The sequence below is a fragment of the Argiope bruennichi genome, chromosome 6 (genome assembly GCF_947563725.1).
Source record: "Argiope bruennichi chromosome 6, qqArgBrue1.1, whole genome shotgun sequence".
NCBI lineage: Eukaryota > Metazoa > Arthropoda > Arachnida > Araneae > Araneidae > Argiope > Argiope bruennichi.
Window position 1 is genome coordinate 110,919,979 of NC_079156.1, and position 23,643 is coordinate 110,943,621.

The following is a 23,643-nucleotide window of genomic DNA, read 5'->3' on the forward strand; positions in this document are numbered from 1 at the left end:
GTTTTGATTAATTTTCTTTATTTTCTATCGATTCAGCAGTCTAATAAAAAAAAAAAAGAATAATAATAAATGCATTTTGTGAAACACCGAAAACACCTTATAATAAATCTCCAAGAACTTTAAGTTCCCGCAGCGCAAGCGATGAACTGCCAAATATGGTAACCTAACGAAACGGGAAATTTCCTCATCCGTCGGATTTTAACAGTTGAACGATAACAGCAGTTTTTCTCGCGATCGAGAGCAGAAAACCCGCGCGTTCACTTTTGCTCTCTTGGATCCACGCCGCGGATTGAAGCACAGGAGAAAGGAATCGAATCTCTCTTGGGTCATTTTCTCCCCCCATCCATATGGGTCATGGGTTCAGGACTTTCCACTTCATCCAGAGCCGCGGTCAAACTGACCAATGATAAATGCTACAGAACTGACTCCAATAGAAATCAATTCAAGTAAGCCACTTTTTCTATTTTTCTTCAGTTTATTATTTAAATTATTCCGTAGAGCAAACAATTTTGAGAAACGAGTCGCTATTCTCGTTTTTCAATAACAATAGTAATAAAAATTATTTTATTTTATTCGGTGAAACAAATTTTTATATAACAGGGATATTTTTTTATTCCTTTTATTAATTCATTGTATAATTGCTTAAAGTTTAAAAAGATATTGTGTACAAAAAAAAAAAAAAAAAAAAAAAATAGAGGTTGGCAATGGTATTTCAAAACCATTCCCCCCCACCCCCGATTTATTTCTTTATTATATACATGATTATTGAAACTACTGTTTATTTATTTTTTTCATTTTCTTTTTTTCAAAATATTTAAAGAATAGAGTCGGAAAATTTGAAATTTTTAACAAAAAATATTTTATGAGAAAATTTTCCATATGCAAATAAAATTAATTTGTAAACACAATAAAGAAATAACTTAATTGCTATTATAAAAATTTTATATAAATGATTTCAGCTTTAAAAAAATTGTATTGAATGTATAGTGAATCTTATTAATTAGTCAGTTATTTATATTGAATTATTAAATTAATTTTATTTCCAATATTGCCAATTTTCTGAATTTGAAAAAATTTTTGACATAGAAAATGTCAAATGAATTTGATGTAATGCTAATTTTTTCAGTGTAGAATGAAGGGAATGAATTGTAAAAAATATTCTCTTTCCTTACTTTCAAAAATAAATAAATAAAAGTTTTTCTCTGATATTTATAAGTTTAGTAGTGATAACTTATTAAACAACTTTATAGTATTTAATTTCTTTTTATAAAAATAAGATTGTTTTCACGTTGGCACGTTCGATATAGATTTTTAATACACTTGAGAACGTTACTAATGATGACCATCGTTTTGGAATATTATTTAGTTAAGTATATTGCATTCAAAGAAAATGTTCGAAAAATATTTTAAATGTTTTTTTAGTTATAATTTGATATTGTTTCTTAAAATAATTTTAATTATTTTTCAGTTATAATTTCGAAAATCATTTTTTGCGAAACATTTCGGACCTCTATCCCCAAATATTATACAGCATTATAATCTTTGAGTCTTAAATAACCATTCTTTATTTCATTTTTACAGTTTTCTTGTAATTATAAAAGCAGCAGTAATAATATACTCCCCTACAAAATGTATGTAATATGAACCCAATGCACATGCGAGAAAAATACTGTAACTTAAACAATAAAATTAAATGCTCTATAATATACTTTAAATTATTCTGAAAAATTTATTAAAAAGTAGAGAAAAAATCGTATGAAAATTAAAGCGGTATCATTAAAAATCTTGTTTTTTAAATTTTGCGCTATGTTTTGCATTTATATTTTGGATGCCAGCATTCATTATAGTAATAGTAGCAATATGAGGTTTGTGCTTAACTACAATAAATTAAATTAAATTAGCACAGTAACAACAATAAATAAATATAATGTATTTTCTTTGGATGGAATGTAACACACATATTTAAATCGTTTTTGTAAATATTCGATTTTTCTAGCCGCGCATCTTGATAAAAAGAATTATATATTGTAGAAAAGTAGTCTAAAAGAGAATCAAACTTTTAAAAAACTTTTTTTGGACTACTGCAGATTTAGTGTACGATTACATAATCCAGACATTTATCAACCATATTCACATGGACAAACCGACTATTAAAATAGTTGTTGAATTTATTAAAATCTCGAGAAAGATTTTTTTTTGTGTGTCGATTTTTACTTTTCCTATGTATATTTTGTATACGAGTTGATTCACTCATTGGTAAAGCGGAAGATGATTAAATAAAATTTTTACGATTAAAACCTCATCAAGCCTGCCTTTCTTTTGCGTATTCAAAAGAAAAACAATGACCTTTTTTTACAGCGCCATAAATCAGACGCTTACGTTTTACGAGTTTGAATAAAGAGGGATCAATGTTTTATCAAATCAAGGTTAAGGTTTTTGCATCTATTTATCTGTCAACTGCTGTCTTACACAATTTTAGTTTGAATGAATTGTGAATTAATTATGTATTGTTATCCAGTGTTATTTAAAAAGTTGCTTATTGCAGTGTTATTTTAAAAGTTGCTTATTGCAGTGTTATTTTAAAAGTTGCTTATTGAATTAAATTTTACATACTATATGAATTCTTATAAGGTATGATTAATTTTATAATTGTAATGGTATTAATTGATGCTCGCATGATAAGCGTATAGAAATCTTCATTAGATCCATTGAGCAAATTAAGTCTCTGTATATAATAATAAGAGTAATTTTTTAGTTTTTGAAATATTTTATTTTGTTTAAATTTTCTTCGGTATTATAATTATAGTTTGTTAATTCGAATTTTTCAGATTTTATAGACACGATAATATTTTTAGTTTGACTTACTGTCAATAATTTACGTCTTATGAACATGCATATTGAAAAAAATCGTTCAAAATGCCCTGCGTGAAAAACTATTAGATGTAGATAATATAAGACAAATGGTTAGTTGGTGGTCATCAAGAAAAGGAAGTTTCAAAAATTTCATTAGATTTGTTCAAAAGTTCTGCCTCTGTTTTTTATAATTTCTTTTTTTTTCTTGCTATACAAAATTTTATTTTTGATAGCTCATTTTTGCCTTTTGTTTTGTTTTGTTTTGCCATTTTAATTTTTCTTTCGAATAATTCTGTTTTGTATTTTTTTTATTTTGTTAGTTATCATTTACTTTTTTTCTTTATTAATTTCAATTTTTTTCATTCTTTTTTTTCTGATCAAACTTTGAATACACCTGGACCAATTTTCTTTCCATTAAATTACTGTTATCCTGAATTTTACCACCAATATCGCCAATTGGCTCATACTTTTTCTCTTATACTATGAAGGAAAATTTAATCGTTGTGCATTTTAGTTTCAATTAAATATGTTTGTTGGAAATAAATATTCAACAATTAATTACTGAATACTTATCTGTTCAGCAAGAAAAAGGTTTAAAAGTTTGTACTTGGTTTATTTTAAATAATTCTTTTAAGTCTATAATATAAAGTCAAATTCTTGTATTTCGCCTTCTCTTCTCTACGTTATAAGATCGCTTTCAAACCAGTGACCCCCCCCCCCTTCAAATGCTTCGACGAATTTCTCCGTGGATTTCAAATATTAAAAAAATAAGCTGGCAGGAGTATTCTGATCAAAATTTTTTGTATACTCTCATGCTATGATATGTTTTGTTTTCAGCTTCGTAGTACTCTGAAAAAAATCTAGTATGCAATTTGATAATCTTTCCTTTCACCAATTAATTTTCTTGAACTACAGTTATGGTATAAAATTAAGAAACTAAATTTCATGCATCTAGATTTTTATGCGTTTCAGTTATCGCTTTCTGTCAATCAAATTCGACGATGGATTTGGTTCAAAATTTGATACACATCTTAAATTTTAATGATAAAACTGAATGGCAAATTTCATGTATATAGCTACTTGCGCATTTGAATTGCCATGTTCACGTACATAAACATAGACAGATTTATTTTTAAATCATTTAAATTTTGACAGAAATAAACAATTTTGGGGGTAAAGAATACTCGCAGGGGTGTTTGTGCTCCGGGGAAACCCCGGAATTCCGGGGATTTTGAACTTCGATACCCGGAAATTCCGGGGATCGTCGTTCAAAAGGAAGTAGGAATAATAATGAATTATTTATTTTGATCTGGGTAATTTTGTTTGCTTTGAAAGCAGAAAACGCAAGGTCAGTGTGTGTGGTGAAAACTTTTCCTTTCTTTCTCCAAAGGCAGTGATAATGCGTGAAAAGGGGGAAAAAACTTCTTTTTTGTTCTTTCCTTATTGCGAGTTATGGCTCATTCCCCCGGTTCTCGGACATTCTCTTCTGGATTCTTTTCGGCAAGTAGGCGCGGCAGAAAAAAAAGGGAGAGACTTCGTTCGACCAGATGTGCGATCACGTGACCTGGGTTCAAAGGTCTTAATTTTGCAAAATTAATGGTTATTAATTTTGCAAAAAAAGTAATTCATTGAACTTTTATAATTAGGTCATTCAATACTTCATAATCGTAATTTTTCATTTCTCTCCCCCCCCCCCTCCCTTCTCGAAACTCCAAAATGTCGGTAGTAAGTCCCTAAAAGTTTCAGGGGATTTTTTGGGGTCCCACAAACACCCCTGTACTCGTAAAATTTCATGACTCTAACTATAGGACTTTTGAGTTATTATATTCCACGAACAACCAATAGATAGACATAATCCTAAAAATGTTTTTTTCTTTATCAAAAACTTGGAGAATCATCAAAAGTTTTTGAACTGTTGCAATATTTTTGCTTTCTGTACTTCGTCTATGATCTACTGCAAAGGACTGGCGTTAGGAGAAACTTTATATTCAAAAAAGGTCTTATTTTCCATACCTTAGCTCAGTTATCATTTCTGCAAGTGTTCTTATCAATCGTCATTATAGTGTTACGCATCTAGAGCATGTACGAAGAAACAAAACTAGTTTGGTTATAATTCAAAATTCATTCGAAGAATAATCAAAATTGTTTTTCACAAAGTTGTAGGACATGCTTTTTTATATTAAGAATGCTCAGATTTTCTTTGTTATCCAACAATTTATTATTGTACAAAAGCCGAGTTAGATACTTTGATGGATTAAGGTTCTCTCATTCTTTTTGCATTATAATCTATTAATTTCAAATAAAGTATTCTACCTTTTTTTCTGAAACTGGTGTTCATTTGCTTATTGTCATTTTTATTTTTCCATACTTTTACGATATTGAATACACAATTGTAAAACCTTTGTCTATATAAATAAAAGTAAAAAATTAAAAAAATAGTTCGTATGTTTCTTGAGTTTGAAATTACTGACGGGAATTTTTTCAAATTTTGGCACACAAACTGTGTTAAAAAGAAAAAAAGTTTTAATGATGGTTTTTAAAAATATTAATTAAATATATTCTTCCAATTTTGTTTTAAAATCTACGTAGCAGAAAGAAAGTTTTAGTAAAGATTTCATGAAAATTAATTAAATAGTTATTTTTTTATTAATTAAAAACTTATGTTTCATTCCTAGAAATTTTTTTATTTTTAGTGTTGCCTTTTCTTTGAATAATAATATTATAGATATTTTAAATTATTTTATTTATTTGCCTTCGAATTGTCAAGGGCATTCCTCAATTCAATTTTTCTGTTATTCTTTAAAAATTATTGATAGCTTTGAGAGAATATTGCCTTTTAATGGTGTTGAAAAATCGTTTGGTGCAATTGATATTCTCATTATTGTTTTTCAAAAAGTTCCAAACGATAAATAGATTTTGTACATTTTAATATATAATTTCATGTTATTCAGTTATTTACTGAAAGTGCGTTTCTCTTGGTTTTATATTATCATTTTTTTAATCATATGTTTTTTACAATATAATTTCATTTAAATACACCTACTAACGACAACGAAAGTGTTTTTTTAAAAATTTTTTATTAAGAATACAAATAATCTGAAGAAATTGAAGGAAATATTCAGCTACTTCTATAGTGAGTTAGTTAAAGCAGTACAATTTTGTTTAATTAACGTTTGTAGAAATTTTGATTTCTTTTTTTTAAGCTTTTGAAATTTTAAATCTTAGACATTCAGTTCTGTAATATATATTTTTGTCTATTTTAAGTGTTTATTTTTATATTAGATATATTATGTATCTATATTTTGATTTAATATTGTAACAAGAATTGATAATTTGTTTCTATATAAGCATTTTTTTTTTAGTTTGTTCTGAATATTATTCTGAATTTGCATTCTATGATGTTGCTCTTATGGATAACTCAGAACTAAAGTACAGTTTTATTTGTAACTGTATTTATAAACTCAAATTTCCCGCTGCTCGAACCAATACTTCAGATCTCTGGTTAGTCTGTCGTTTTTGGTAGTGTCATGTCTAATTTATCAGCTATCATTCTTTAAGTTTATCACAGTGCTTCAGAGAGTGATTTGATGAATAGATTCTTACTTTCGAATATCCCTTTACTGGAATATTATCAGATGGAATCATCTGCATTCTTTTAATTGAGCACTTATGGTTGAATGGTTTTATGAATCTAGTCCGAAACTCCTTCCTTGCACCCTACAGTTAACTCCAATCGGTCGCATCACTGGTCAGATCTGATTTGCACCGCTTCCTCGTGTAGGCGTCGACAAATTAACCGGCATCGGTCCGGAAGTGTTCCTCATCCAAAAGATACTATCTGGCGGTTGAGAATGTGACAATGGGAAAGATAACGTATCCTCTCGTGGCATCCACTTGTCCGCTTATTGTTTTAACAAGTTTCTCGGTGAGGATTAAAACCTCGCCGTGGTTTTGTTTTCACATTCTGTTAAAGGGTTGGAGGTCTTCGCGAACAGGTTCTTGAGGTATTGAATAGGAAGTGAGAGGTTAGATTTTGATTAAGTTGAGTTATGAATTTTTTATGGTATGGATGTTTGATTTTTACTGAAATTCTACCGCATTATATTTGATTATTAATTTTCTTTTAACTTTGTCCTGTGTGATATAAGTACATAGAAATGATTGTAGCCATTAAGAAATTCGATTTCGAGATTATGAAAAATCATTACGATTTAGATCTTCCTATGTTTAAAAAATAATTTCATAAATTTTTTTTTTGTAGTTTGTGAATTGGATAATAAGAGAATGAAAATAGCTATAATAAATAATAAATCTAGAATATGTGGAATCGTATCAAATGAGTAAAATTTTAACAAACTTGGATGCATGATTTGTACATGGAATTAGGATATGTGATCATAGAGTCTCTACATGTCTGTCCGTCTGTGTGCATGTGAACATGATTACTAAACACACATTAGAAATGGATGAAATTTGACGTGTGATTTTATCCTCAAAATGATAGATAAGTATCACATGTTAATTTTTTTGTCAAATCTTTGTTGTTGCACAGTCTCAAAAACAGCAGAGTTATATCAAATCTATGAAATTTTGAAATCTGAAGAAGTCCAAAACTAACGATAAATTGTCAATAATATCCTGCCTGGAGAGGCCCTGACAAATAAGAATGTGATCAGGTGAAGCCTCTTCCATAAAGCACTTGGGACAGACTTCAAAGTGCTTAGAAGTGCTTCAAAGTGCCTCCCCCCCCGGACAACTATTCTTATATCAGTGATGCACTGGTGTGACAAGCCACGCGGTTTTATTTCGACTTTTAGGTCTCTTGAAAATTTCCATGTAAGTTAAGAGTTTCAGAAGGCACAGAAGCATCACTAGCTTCCACTTTAGCCAGGGTGTCCGCAATCTCATAACTAAATCTTTTAACGGGTTGACTGTTTTTCATTCATTAGAAAATGATAAAGACTTAATCAGCGGCATAAATGAAATTTGATATTTGTGCATTGAATATTATACCTGATGGTCTGCATCACATTTTGGTGTCGGCCGATGAAAGGGATTACGCCAAAAATTCCAATTACGCCAATTTTTTCTCCATATTTAATCAAGGAAGAATTGAGCTGAGTAAATGTCGTTTGACAAAGCAAGTTTTGGATATTCTCTTGAACTTTACTTCCCAAACCAGAAATATATATATATATGTAACAATTTTTGGAATCCTGTCGGCTCTTTAATATGTAACATTATTTGTTGTGAAGCAGGACGCAGTTTGAAGACATAGATGAAACATTTTACATTTTTAAATTCTTTTTAATACCCATCGGGAAAGCATAATTATTTACAAGCAGAGACGCGGACTAGATGTCCGCCACAGCGCAGTACAAAAGCCGAAGTGGGGAAGAAGGGACGAAATAAATTATCCCTCGCCTTATATAACCTTAGATTTTGATAGGTAAAATATTTCTCCATAGTGTTAATATATTATTAAGATTCTGATAGGGATTTCTGACGCATGTCAATCACATGTAAGGGAAACACAGGGATCTTTTAAGAAAGAATGTGCTTACTGGACATTTTTTACCCCTTCACGCCGAGCGTGTAAAAGTATCGGAGTTTAGTCGATTCAGCAGTTTTATAAAGCCTATTTTGAATTAATTAAGTAAAGAAAGTGGAATTGGATCACGAAATAAGAGAATATTTCAGAATGAAGTTACTATGGGCTAAATTAAGATAAAATCTTGGAAATTATATAAATTGAAATTAAGAGCTTAAAATATCATTACACACACACACACACACACACACACACACACACACACACACACACACACACACACACACACACACACACTGCTTTAATTTGAATCTCTAAACGCTTTTTAAGTAACACATTTTGTAAAATTGAATTTTGTGAATTTGTAAAGTTGTACATTTAATTGAGGCCCACTTGCAAAATAACTAGATTCAGTAACTTGAAAATACATGAACTATTAATGGCATGCATGTTAGTCAGCTACCTGTGAAATCAGCTGGATTGGTCTCCTCAACACATTCTATTATACTCTTAATAAACTAATCATGCCAAAGAGCGTCTTGCATGCCATTGGCGCTCAATAGTTATGGTATATCAATTTTTGGCGTGAATTTAGCATTTTAACTGATTTATCGAGTCCTTCTTGGCGAGGTTTTTGGCGCTTAAGCCCTGGCATTTCGTTAATAGTATCCGAAAATCGAATTTGTGTTTTAGACATTTTTTTCTCAACCGACTGAAACAAAGATTTGACACAAAACTTCTCTTGTAGTCACAAAATCCTATACCAAATTCAATATATTTAAGTCATTGCTTTTTTGAATTATCGTGTTTAATGTTTTTTAAAGTACAGACCGACAGACAATCAAACCGTTGCTGGATTTGGCTCAAAATTTAATTATTGTCTACGTTAGAGTTGTTAAATCTGTCTACCGAATTTTATTTATCCATCTCTCTTCATTTTGTAGTTATTGTGCTAACTTATATTCGGACAGAGAGACTTCCTCTGAAGGGAATTTGTGAAAAATTTGATAAAAATCTACAAATTTGATATAAAGGCCATATATAAAATTTTATCCATCCAGCTCAAAGCGTTTTTGAGTTATCTTTGTCATAGACAGACGTTATGCCAAAAATGTGTTTTTCGAACTCAAGGAGGGTCTAAAACATGAAGATTCATTAAAATATCGAGTTGAAATTTTTCACAATTACAATATTTTCTCTATACGTTGTAAATGAGAAAATAAAAATAAGCGATAGATTTCACCATTAAAATGCTATGGTGTATTATTATATATCCAAAAACAAGTTAGCTGAATTAAAATATGTTCATAAAAAGTAATAAATATGGCAACCCTAATTATTCAGTTTGCAGAATATATTTCTTAATGTACTTAAAATCTTTACTTGTACAGTAAATGTGGAGTATTCTGATTGGTTAGCCAAAGTGACGAAAGAAAATGCCGCAGTTTATTCAGGTGTTGAAGTTGGAATTTTCATTAAAGATTTTTTTTTTTGCGATATTTTACGAAAATAGAAAATGGTAGAGGGCACGTGATCATTGATGGACTATCTAGGGGCCAGGAACTTTCTTTATAAAATAGAAATTATCGAAGTGATGCAGTTGTTTCAGTTGAACAATTGCTTCTTTTGTTTTCCTAATTATTTTAAATCTATAAAGTATAAATCCACCTGGTTAAAGCTAACTGCATATGTCTTCTAATAATTTACTGCAAATTATTTTACATTAAAGTATGACACCAGATCTTTTTTCCATCAGCAAAAGACATATTGAATTCTAAAATGAATTGATGAATAAATGAATTAGTTTTCATTAAATATTTAGATTATAACTTTTAACGAAGCATCGGCGATTTGAAGCAAATTCTCAATCTTAATAATGAAGTTTCTTTTAAATTATTAATAAAAAGATATGACGTCAGATTTTGGATCATTCAGTGGTGTGAATTCATACGATTAGGTTCTGACTGAATTCCAAAATGAAATTGATGTGATATGATATTATCTTGAATGGATTTAATTAAAAATATTACTAATGAGAATACATTTTAAAAAACGTATAATAAAATCATTATATGGCTTTATTTAATAAAATTGTATTATGGTGTTTAAGCATTGGATTGTTTGTGAGAAAAATTGCTGATTGAAGCTATTTACTATCTCTGTTTTTCAAACATGACCAGAAAATAAGTGCTAGAAAATATTAACTTTTTTATCTCCTATTATATTTTTATGACTTTTATTCCTATTGGTATTACTTATTTTAGTCTGCGTGTCATTTAATGTACTTAGCAAACAGAAAAATCAAGATGTGTAGAAAAGTAATAAAGTTAAAAGGTTTTCCTTGGCGTATTTACCAAGCGGAAATCCGCTGGTGTTATCCAAGATTTTATTTTCAGCATAAGAGCTAAGTTTAAAATGGTATGGAATAAAAAAAGAAAAATGGTTGTAAATATGACACTTCCACAGACGTGCTCGTTGATAAGAATGTGTAACGTTTTTATCTGTAGATAATCTTCATTTGAACAAACAAATCTACAGTGCTTCTGTTTTAAATTTATTAAAATGATTCAGCTGCAAGAATGAAATAATTTGTTATAAACATTTTGTGAACATGAATAAACATTTTTAAAAGCGATAAAAAAGGAAAACGACAAAAAAAAATCTTAAACTTAAATCAATAAAAAATAAGTATTAGTGAGTGTAATTTTCATATAATGCAAACGATTTTTTTCTCTTTAAAAATAAAAATTAATGAAAAATCATTAATATTAACTTGAATAATGTTAGATTAAAATACTTTAAATAATGCATTTTAGTATTCCTTATATTATTAATTTTAGTAAACGCTTAGTTTTTTGATTTAGAAATTTTTTTTATTAAGAAATAATAATGTTTAATAAAATTTGAAATGTTACAATTATCACAAATTTCTTTTAAATTTTGCATCTGCGCTTAGAAATATATTTCTTTTCCTGTAAGAAAATGAACATGGTGCTTTTCAATTTTATTGGGTAATATGATCAGGTTTATTTACTCCAAAGCTTGCACAATAGGGTGTTTGAGTAATTATCATATTTAATGGATGATGTAAAAAAGAAGACGCGAAAGAGGTGATAACTAGAAATATTGGTCGAAAGAAGTCTATCAGTTTGCACTTAAACTAAAGTAAATGTGCCCGATTCCTATTTGATTTTGAATTCCTACCTACTTAAAGAGAACTTTATTTCACCGCATATCCCAAATGATGTGCAATTAAATGGTAAGACCAATTATGTTTTTTATGCGATTATAATGCCACGTAAGTGATTCTATTGATTTTATTATTTTATTTCTAAAAAATCTAAAGTAAAAAAAAAGAGATTTTTTTTTTTTTCCAAATCTAGAGAATTTTTTTGCTAAGTTTTTGCTCAAACGTCTAATAACAAAATTTATGCTACTTTTCAAAGTTATGTATATCCGAGTTAAATTTGTATCCACTTATTTTTTCAATTCCTACTATTGTCTCACACTCTTCCTATATATATTTATATATCTTGTTCAAATTTTCAATCGTTAATAAAACAGTTTTTATTCATCCACTCAAGTTCAAATACATTTTTGTAAACTTGTAGTGGATGACACTTCATATTAATACAGTTTTTTTCAAATATTAATTAATTAATTAAATTTGTCCAGTTATTTCTATTTGGTCGCCAAAGTCGCCAAATCCATCACCATGTCGTCAGATGGTCGCCAAATTTGTCGCCAAGCTCTGAGATTACTGACGCGACACCCGATCATAAATAAGATAAAAAATTGACTTCATAATGTAATTTCAAATATTAATTCATGATTAAATTTAATTAATTTTTAATACTTTAAATAGAGTTTTAGCAGTTTGTAATGACAATTGAAATCAACAAGCAGTATCTCAATCGGTAAAATTCAAGGATTCACGTGAAGGTGAAGAATGCGAAATCAATTCTTGCGAAAGTAGGAATTGACTATAATTTTTTTTTTTTAATATTGCTTTTTTTGGCTATTTTTGTAATTGCAATTTTGTTATATTTCTACTGACGTTTATTGCTGCATTTATGATATTTTTATTGCCTATTTGAAGTAAATAATTATCTTTATTTTAAACTTATATATTTAACTTGTAGCAATTAATCTTTTTAATATATAGCAAATACTATTTCCCTCCGACAATAACAATCTGAAATTTTGCAATAAAAAGTAATATGAAAGAGAGTCATTTATGAAGGAGCAATGGAGTTAGTTCATCGTACTCTTTTTTTAAAAGAAAGATTTTTCTGAAATGTTCTTAATGAGAAGTTGGTCCACTTTTGCTTTCCAATGGAAAGAAACCAGGAAATTTGTTCTGAGTCAGATCTATCTATCAACGGTCATTTTACTAGCATGCATATTCGTTCTACCAAATTTCTAAATGGTACCGTTTAAGAGCCCAGGAGATTCGAAATCATATTTTTGTCTTTTGTACATGATAGAATCTTTCTCTATCATTCCTTAGTCAACAACGTTTTTGAAAATTCCCCAGAATCTTAAAACAACATACTTCAATTTATGTTCCCATGAGTACATTTATTTATCAGGGAAAAAAATAAATAAAAACAACAATATAAAATTAAATGAAACCGATGTTAAATAAGTATGGGCCAGCTGAGAAAATATAAATGAAACATAAAGATCCAACATTTTCTGTAGAACAAAATAATAATATAGAGAATTATTTATTATATTGGGGTTGACCTCATTTCTTATCTTAGGCTTTGGGGGATTTTTATAAGAATAATAATAAAAAAAAACTTCTACTGCTGATATCATTTCATTCGTTCGAGAATTCTCGAAATTCCTTAATTTCTTTTTCTTTTCTTTAGTCACGTACCGTTGCCTTATCTTTGTGTCATTGGGCTGCTTTTTCATTGTCACACTTTTGCAGCAATAGATTTATTTGGATCAGTTTTGTTTCTACTAAATATTTGCGAGATTTCAATTTTTTTATAGTTTTTTTGAGCTCAGTTTTTATGATTTGAATCGAGATATAAAAGGTTTTATAAATAGTTTAGTACTGATTTTTTTTAAATCCGATGTCTTTAAAAATCGTTCTGTTATATACTGAATGCTGAGTTATTATAAACTTTATTTTTAATTTATCCTCTAATGAACAAACAGATTTGTACAAGCATCTCCACTATAAAAGAAAGTTTCATAATTCAACATTTGAAAATAGTTGAAGAAATTATAAACGCAATTGTGAAGCTGATTAATTTATTTAAGTTTATAAAATGAAAATATCATTACAATTTTCCAAAAATTTGAGATTTTGATAAATTTTTACATTTTGTAAAATTGATGCCCGAATTGTGTCTATGAACATGATAATTTGGAAGCACATTGCTCTAGACGCATAAAATTCGATAAGAAAATTGGTCAGAAAGTCTTTCTTTGATTACGAAAAATTATTACGAAAAAGCCATTCAGTATAATGCTGTAGAATTTTTATTATGAACAATCAAATCCTTTGATAAATTTCTTCCAAATTTGTCAAAAGATGAACTTTTTGTCAATCTAAAGAGTGTCCCAAAATTAACGTAAGATTTGAATTTGCCACGATTCGTGCAGTGAAGTGTTGGCAACCTTATTAAAGAAACCGTTTGACAGTTTAGGGTTAATAAAAATGGAACGTTGCACGATAAAACAACATATTAATGCAAGATTTGAATTAAATAAAAAAATATTTTTTCCTTTAAATTGTTATGTTTTATTGAATCTTATACAGGATATGGTTATACATGGAATAACACATAACGCAAATGGCTTCCACGGCTTTGCTGGCACATATACATTCTTTTGTCGAGATTTTCCATGACATTTTTCATAAATGTGGCTGAATTTCGTTGATGCAGCGTTGAATTTCCTCCTTTAATGCATGCATGCTTGTGGGCTTGTTGGCATAGACCTTTGACTTCAATTAATCCTATAAAAAGAAGCCCAGTGGTGTTAAATCACGTGATTTAGAGAGACAATTCTCAAATTTTCAAACTGCTGCCGCCAGATTTTCATTATTTTTGAAATATTGTTCAACAATGAAAGCAAGTCACTCCATTTTTACTAACCCCAAACCATCAGCTGTCAAATGGTTTTTTTAATAGGGTTGCCAAACACTTTATTGCGCGAATGATGGCAAACTCAAATCTTGCTTTAATTTTTGGACACCCTTTATCTATCAGTAAATATCTGATCGCTTGTTAAATATCTGACAAGTTTATCATATCAAGGTTTCAAGTAGAGCTGTTGGCTCAGGAGATTATGGAAGAAACCCACCGTGAGTGATCTCTCCAAAATTTTCTGTAGTGAAGATATTAAATCCGCCTTCACCCTTAATGTGGAGTTCGGGAGATGCCATGAACACTACGAGAGCTCAAATTTTTATTTTCAGAGTACCGCATATAAGCATTTTATGTTATGTGGTACAGTGAGGAAAATTGAGTCTGCATTTTGGCTATTTCTCTGACCGACTGAAACCAAAATTGGAGACGGTATTGCAATTTTAGTAACAAGATCACTTCAAATTTCATTTTTTAAAGTCCTTGTGTTTACCTGCATGAATATATACACATTGAGAGACAGTCAACTTTTTGATGGATTCGATTCATAATTTGATTCGAATCCATATTTTAAATTCTAAAGCTGTGTTCCAAATATTATTCATCTATCTACTTATGTTTTGTTATTATATTCATTTTTACTCGAACAGACTGAAAAGAGTTTGCTTAAAATTTAATACAAATTTAAAAATTTAGTTTAAAAACTACATAATAAAATTTACCTGTCCATTTCAAAATGCGTTTGAGTCATGATATTCACAGATAGAATTTTCGAATTTAGGATTGTCTGAAATATGGAGATTTGACAAAATTTCGAAGTCGAATTTTTTTTGTTTATTAATTTTTTTTTCTTTTTCTGTATTTCATATACAAGAAAGTAAAAATTAATCGATAGTCAAATGTTTAATCCGAAACATGATACCGTGCTGATGACGGACTTAATTTGTCTATATTTTAATTTCAAAATTTGATTTCAATTATATGGCAGTTATAATGTGCACAAGATAAATGTTTTTATTATTGCCCCTACATATGTGAATATAAATACAGCAACTAAAATAAAGCTAATGAATCGAACATTGCACATCTGATAAGAAAATGAAAGCATTCTACGTATTATTTGATTCGTTTTAAATTATTTCCGAAAATAAAATTTTGGAAACCTTAACACTGTATTGAAAAAAAATCAGTATGATGATTTTATTAAAAATATTATTTGCTTTCATGAAACACGTGCCAAGTTTTAAGCAACCGATCCACAAATGTGCATTTCATTTAAAATACACAAATGATGAAATTAAAATAACCCGGATCTGCTGTAATTATTTGTATTATAATTCTTCAATTCTTAGAAATTCTCCAAATCGATATCGTTTTCATATAATTCATTGATAAGCTATTTTTCGATAAAAAAATATATCATTGTCTTTGAAAAATTCTCAGAAACTCTCAAAATGAACATCGATTTCATAAAATTGTTAGTATGCTATTTGTCAAATAAAAACTGTGGCATTATCTTTAAAAAATTAGTATTATATTTCAGCTTTAAATAAATAAAATTGAAAAAATACATTTACGAAGCAAAAAGATCGAAAAAAAATCGTTTGGTATGACATCAATGTTTTTCGAAACACGCCAGACTCGGTTATATGACGTCAGTACTTTTATTGTCTTTTTTTTACCAGTACAGAAAACAATCAATAAAATATGCAAACACTTTTAGCACCAAGAACACTTTTCAAGGCCTTTTTCTTCTTCTTTTAGAAAAATTCTGCTTTTTTTCTGACTCCACTATAAAGACTGAAATATCAGAAAACAGAATTCTAGAAATCTGCGCAAAGAACATTGCGCAATATTAAAATATTAGATCAGGTGACAGTTTGTTTTCCGAGCCTCAAAATTATTAATATACAACACCCACTTTACATTATGGCAATCATTAAATAAACTTTGATATGCCAGAAGTTCGTCGAAAAGAGTGGTTTAGGATTTGTTTTTGTTTTTAGTTATTAATTAAAATATACACAAAGAAAAGGAAATAGAAAAATATCATCTGACACTTCTATTCAAGCTGTTGTAGGCGGAAATACGCCCAAAACAGCTGAGTTTTGCTTGCAGTGCTTGAGGTCAGGCCTCATAAATTTCGAATAAATCTTATTTTTTATAAGTCATCTTTAATGAAGCTTTGTTTATTTACTATGCTCTTTTAAGTTTTTTTGAAAATTATTGATTTAAAGTTATGAAATTTAGTATACATATACATTAGAATATATTATACATTTTTATAAAACTTTTTATAATTAATGCATTGCTTTTTTTAAAGCATAGTAAAATTTTAATTTCAAAAATTTTTTAATGCTTCTTTTGTTTTAATTAATTTATTTTTTCACTTAATTTTTCATTATTTTAATTCATTTGACATATGTTACGTTTAATATAAAATAAATATAAATCTGGAACTAGATATAATTTTGTAATTTAATTTAAAGTTATTCTGCAGAAAATATTTTTCTACAAACGTAATGAGTTTTCATTGGAATTTTGGCTTTTTGATTTTTTTTGGCTAAAATTGATTTTTAATTAATAAAACAAATATGGAAATCTAAAATGAATATGAAGATTCTTTTTAATGTCTAACAGGAATTCTTAAAATAGATTGTTTGTTTGTTTCTTATGGCACTTGCCACTGACAAGCCCACTGTTACGAAGACAGCGATTTAAGCCTGAGGGGGAACGTCTCTTATTTTTTATAGCAGCGCCAACTAGGGCCAAGAGTACGACGTTGCCACTCACGCATCACTCATTCGCTTGCACAACCCCTTTTTACAGGAGGGCACATTCACACATCTCACAGATAGAACAACAGAAGACCAACCATGCCCAAACCGGGACTCGAACCCGGGACGCCCAGATCACGGGGAAGACGCGCTACCCCTATGCCAGGACGCCGGCTTAAAATAGATGATTATGTTAAAAAAAAAAATCGATTTTTTAGCACATATCAAGTGTTTTTTTATATTTTTAAACAGCCTACTTCATAAAAGCATTCGAATTTTATTTATAAGCTTATTCTTGGAAAGGTATACTGCTTTTTATAACTTCATGATACATGTTTTAATGGTACATTTTTAAGCGATATTTTCTCAAATTCTATATTTTGGCAGAATTTTCTGGAGAAAATATTGGAAATAAAAATCTAATGTACATTCATTGATGCATATTTCTTTCGAATTGAATTTTCTAATTTATATTATTCATAGATTTGCATAGTTCTTAAATGTATATAAAGACTCCGGAATTTCGAAATGTGTAAATCCATCAAAAATCTCGACATAAAATGTTCTGATGATTTATTTTTTCAAAAGTAAAAAGCAGAAATTGAAACATTCTAAATATGATCCACTGTGAAATATTGGGTTAAAATAAAAAAAAAAAAAAGGGCTTTAAAATGTCTTGCAACAATTGAAAATATAAAAGGTAGAATTCTATCCCAATTCTTATAAATCAAAATACCAATTACTTTCCATTCCTTTTTTTTCTATTTAAAACCGTCACAAATAATCACTTTCTAAATTTGTCTGAGCGAACTGATTACAGATAAAGGCTGAAACAGCTAAGGCATTAATTCTTGCCCAGCGGTTTTCCCTAAATGGATCGATCAAAATAGACAATCCGAAATAACATTACTTATCATCTTCTGATGCATTAACACTCTTTCTAAATCGCCCTGTTGGTAAATATAGATCTGTTGCTCAAAAATAAAAAATGCTCAATAATTCTAGCTTCGCAAACTTGTTTCACGCGATATAAAAATAAACAAACACAAAGAAGTATCAGTTATCGAACAGCGTGAGAAAAATCGGAGCAAAGCTGAAAGCCGTCAGTCATTCGATTCGATATAAGTCCTACCCTGCGGCACATGGTAATTTCATCACGTGCGCCAATTTTAAATGGGTCCATCATTTTGGGCACTTTTCCCTGAAGCAACCGTTGCAATATTAATGATGGCGGAACTGGACAGTGCTTACGGCGATATGGCTGGGGTTGTCTGATGGATGGTGGATTTCTTAGCTTCCATGCTTTCATTGGATTTGGCAGATAAAATGATTGATGTTAGGTTTCTTTTTACTTTCTCGTATAATTAATAAAGAGAAAGTATAGTAATCGTCAAGAAATTCGAACGCGATATTTCAGCGAAACTCCTGACTTTTTTATCTCCCTGATTTCAGAAACTTTTAGACCACCCTGATTTCAGAAATCACATTTTTGGAAAGTGTCTGTCTGTGACAAAGATAATTCAAAAGCTCTTTGAGCCAAACGGTTGAAATTTGGTATACGGTCGTTACACCAAATGTGTAGATTTCTGTCGAACTTTGTGCAAAATCAGTACAAAGGAAGTCTGTCTTGAACGTAAGTTAACACCATAACTACAAAAAGAAGAGAGCCAGATGGATAAAATTTGGTACGAAGAATTAGCATCTATATTCCATACATCTATCGAATTTTGAGGCAAATATAACTACGGGTTGAATGTCTGTCCATTCCGTCTTTTTAGAAACGTGCCAACGCGATAACTCAAAAATGGAATGATTTAATGTGTCAAATATGATATGGGATTTTGTGACTTCTAGTCCAGTTTTCTGTCAAATTTTTGTACAATCGGGTGGGAGAAGTACATCTAAAACAAAAATTCGATTTTTGGGTAGCATCAATCACATGCCATAGATTAATCGCCAAAAAAAAAAAAAATGCGCCAAGGATGACACGTTAGTTTCAGAATAATTGTTAAATTCCCGTCAAAGGTTAATGTTTTATAACTATTGTATGCCAATGCTATGCAAAGCGTTCTCAGAATAACATCTTTATTATGAGAAAGTTTCGTGGAGACCATTCCTGCTGGTTTTTTTAACTTTCTTGTCTAAGAAGTATGCAAGGAGAAAGTATTGTAACTCTATAACTCGCGATTATGAAGAGCATTCTCACTGCAGTGTTTACTGAGTCAGAAAAATACGTTTTGAATTTGTAGATTTCCTTCAAATTTTTTTAAAGTCTGTCTGTCTACCTGATTGTCCAACTGTAAAGAAATACAAAAACTCCAAATTGTGAAGATCTCGATGAATGAAATTTGATGACAGATTGAGTACTTACTCTTCATTCATATTTAACCAAATCCCTCTCTGAATTACTGTCTATCTGTCTATACATTTTAATGTATATAAGTGCGATAACTATAAAAAAAAGAAAAAGAAAACCTCGCACCAGTTTTATGAATGAAATTTTGTATGCAGTTTTAGCATCTAAGGAGTGCATTTATATCGAAGGTGTGTCTGTCCAAGGATTAGCCAACTGTAAAACTGTTCATTCGCATGCAAGTAAACGCTATAACGCCTAAATCCAACCGTTTAACTTATTGAAATTTCATGTATGATCCTATTGCTACCATTGTACTTTTGTGTCAAAGTTTGATTTCAGCAGGTCGGAAAAAAAAGCACCCAGATTGCATATTCGGTTTCCGTCACTAAATTACAAAACACAAAGCTCTTATTTGTGGAACTCCTTGAAAATAAAAATCCTTGTCAAATAATAACCCCTGTGGCATTAATGGCCTTGTGAAAGATCCGAAATTTTATGCGGGGGAAGGGAAAGAATTGTAGCTTTTTTAGGGAGTATGGGAGAAAAAGAGTCATTTTGATTTCTGATTACGTTTTTATACCAATCAGAATCATCTCCAAGATGAAAATTATTGTTACTGCTAAAGATAATCTAATAGAAGAGACTTTACAAGTAAAAATTCTCTTCCTTATTTATCTTGTCTTTACATATTTTAGCAACTTTTTGATATCGAATATAAAGAAATCTACACATTTTTTCCATCACTATTTGACTCTTTCGCTTGTTCTTAATGGATGATTTTAGTGTCATTCGATTCGTTAACTCTTTCTTTACCACAGTCATAAAATAAAAATAAAAATTCTTTTGGCTAACTGGAAGGCAAAGTTAGATTTCTTATCATCTAAATACTTATTGATTCCTTTCAGTCTTAAGCAAAAATAATAAAATATTGAATATTGAAGCGAATTTATTGAAATCGCATAATTCGGCATTTGATCTTGAACTTGAATGCAAACAGAGTGAGATATAGCTACAAAGGCTACTATACTTTTTATCCCCTAGTTGGTGAGAGTTTACAATTAGTGGATATTAAAATATTTGAGGGTTTGAATAAAGATGCCTAAATGATGCTTTTTGCGATACCTAGAGACAAAAGAAATGCAAATGAGATGTTCGGATATTCAATTATAAATTTTTTTTTCCAAAGCTCAACTCTGTAACTGTTTACTTTGATGACTTTAATAGAAGACGGTAAATGTAACTGTCTTCGTTGCCGTTGATGTATAAGGGGTTGTCAGAAATATTGAATCGATATAAAAGATCTGGAGTTAGGATCGTTTTACAAATAACACGTGCAATGAGTCTCTGCCTCTAGTCTATTTAGTGATGGTGGTGATGTCTGGAAAGTTTCCAATTAATTCAGTTCAGTTCAGGAGTGCTTTGAGATTTATGCTTGCCATTCGGCCGCTTTATCTTCATTTTTCTCGACTCCTAACAAGAAATGCTGTGTTTAGAAGAATCTTGATCAATAACGAACAAAGAAGATGGTTTCCCACTTAATAATTTGGCACTTATTGCAAAGTAAATATTCAACATGATCTGTATTGGCACATTTAAGGAAATAAATGATCATAATGAGATATTAAAAAGAACAAAAACACGCACAGCTTCTGAAAATTTTTAAGGCTGATCATTTTTTCAGAATGTTGCCAATAAGTATTTCTGCTTCTTTATTTTTATTTAATTAGTTTTCTTCGATCTATTAAACTTTAGTCCACGTGCATTTAAATAATTTCAAAATAATGAAAGGAAGTAATGCATAAAGTTTTATTTTATTTTTATTTATCAAAACTGGCAATATAAGTCATGTTACAAACAAAAGGTAGGTCAAACATTCTATGTTAAGGCTACGAACGGAAATTTCGTCTTCAATCAACAAAGAGCCGTTAAACTGAGGAAGTGGTGAAATAGAGACATTACTTCTTACCACTTCAGATCAAATGCAAATATTACCTGTTACCTCTTCATTTTAGTTTGCAGACAACTATTTCCTTATGCCATTTATGAGAGGTTAAGAGGAGTGACATAGAATGGTTGGCGAGTGGACTTCAATGCAATAGAAGGAAACAGTAATATATGATTTGAATTTTACAAATATCGTTTGGCATTCCATGCAATATTACCTACTCCTTATATTAGTAGTACTTTTTCGAAAAGTATGTTGTAATTTTCTTAAATCGATTAACTTTTATTTTTGGCCTTTTCAACAATCGTTTAAATACAGTAATTCTCAGCTTTTACAATATTCAAGTAACTTTACGGAAAGTGGTTAAAATGGCGAGAAGCCACATGCATTAGTAAAATATTCAAGAAAAAAAAAAGGTTAATATTTCACTGATTGTATTATTCAGTATTATTGTATTCCATTCATATCTCCATTCTTATTCAGAGTAATTCAAATAAATAGCCAATATAAATGAATTGCTCATACTATTCTCAGCTTTTCTTCTTCTGCTTTTCAGCTGCCTTGTAGAAGGGTAAAATTGCGCTGTAATTTATCGTTTTTATTTTATTTTTATGAATTGATAATATTATATTATCATCGATTTATTATAAATACACAGTCAAAGTTGTTTTGTCTGTACATGCCTATTCTTTTGCATGTCTTTCTTGTTCACAAAAATTATCAAATATTGCATGTCTTTCACGTCCATAGAAATTACCAAAATTAATTATTATTTCCGCCCTCCTTTATAAATGAAGTTATGATTACTCTCTGCGTTTTTGGTTAGTTACGATGCCATTTTACTACTTAGATTTTCCTCCATCTGAATTGCCTGTTTCAAATGGTGGATATAAAATTTCATAAACGTAAATCTGTGAATTTTAATACATAATAAACATAGGAACACGAAATGACTAACAAAAATTGTTGCAAATATTAGATAATGTTAAAAATAGGTACAAAAAGCGGATAATACAATTTTTGCAATTGTTTTTCAAACATTTTATGTTTGCGTAATGAATGTCTGCACAAATTAGTACTTTAAATATATTCATCAATTTTCCTTTCCTTTCGTTATTTTAATACATTATAAACGTATAAAACACGAAAGATCCAACAAGAAATATAAAAAACAGGAAAATGTTAAAGACGGGAATGTGAAAATAAAGATGACCCAATGTTGTATTTGCAACCGTTTTTCAAACATTTTTGTTTACTTGGTACATATCGGCAGGGCCGCCGCGTGAGGGTGGCACAAGGGCGCCTGGGCAAGGGGGGCGCCAAAATTTATAGTACTTATAGTTTTTTAATTTAATGTTACTTAAAATAAAGTTGTTAATTATACGCTTGCAATTTTGAATGTTTTATATTTTCTAAGCAATAAAATGATATTTTATTTTATATTTTAATATTATTTTACTTTTGTTTTCCTTTCTGCGCGTTGTTTTCTTTTGTGTAAAACAAAATTTGATTGCCGATACAAACAATAAAAACACGTTCCGTGTGGAGTTCACGCTACCACACGGAACGTGTTAAAAATCTAAGAATTTATAACATGTAACAACAGAAATTAGGAATGTTTTGTATCGGCATATATTTATTCTTTACGTGCTGTGAAGCTGTTGCGGCTCAACGTCCTTATTTGGTTTGCTTTTTTTTTATGATGGTGGCGGCGCCACCGTGCGTTGTGTGCTCTTGAATTAACAGGGAATACCTTTATTTTTAACCATATGCGTAGTCGCTGCTCATAAAGTGCGTACATTCTGTGAATTGCTTCGGATGCAAAGTACTGTTATTAATTGTTTTCAAATCGTTTTTTGTTTATAATTGCTCCAAAAAATAGGATTATTATTTAGAGGTAAATGAACAATCTAAATATATTATTAGTATTATTTTCATAGCAGTAAATATTCATAAAAAGAAACAATTCATTAAGAAAAACTTTTATCTTTGAAATTAACAAAAGAATTCAAGAAGCAACTTTTTATTTATCTCTATAAAACCCAGATAAATCT

General features: G+C 29.6%; 1 protein-coding gene across 1 annotated transcript in view; it reads left to right on the top strand.

Annotated features, from left to right (window-relative positions):
- Positions 1–227: 227 nt before the first annotated feature.
- The window catches only part of LOC129971083 (uncharacterized), a 98,078-nt gene continuing 74,662 nt past the window's right edge, over positions 228–23,643 (top strand). Inside the window, exon 1 of the mRNA XM_056084554.1 lies at positions 228–446. Within this exon, the coding sequence (XP_055940529.1) occupies positions 355–446 (92 nt within the window). The 5' untranslated portion in view covers positions 228–354. The remainder of the gene's footprint in view (positions 447–23,643) is intronic.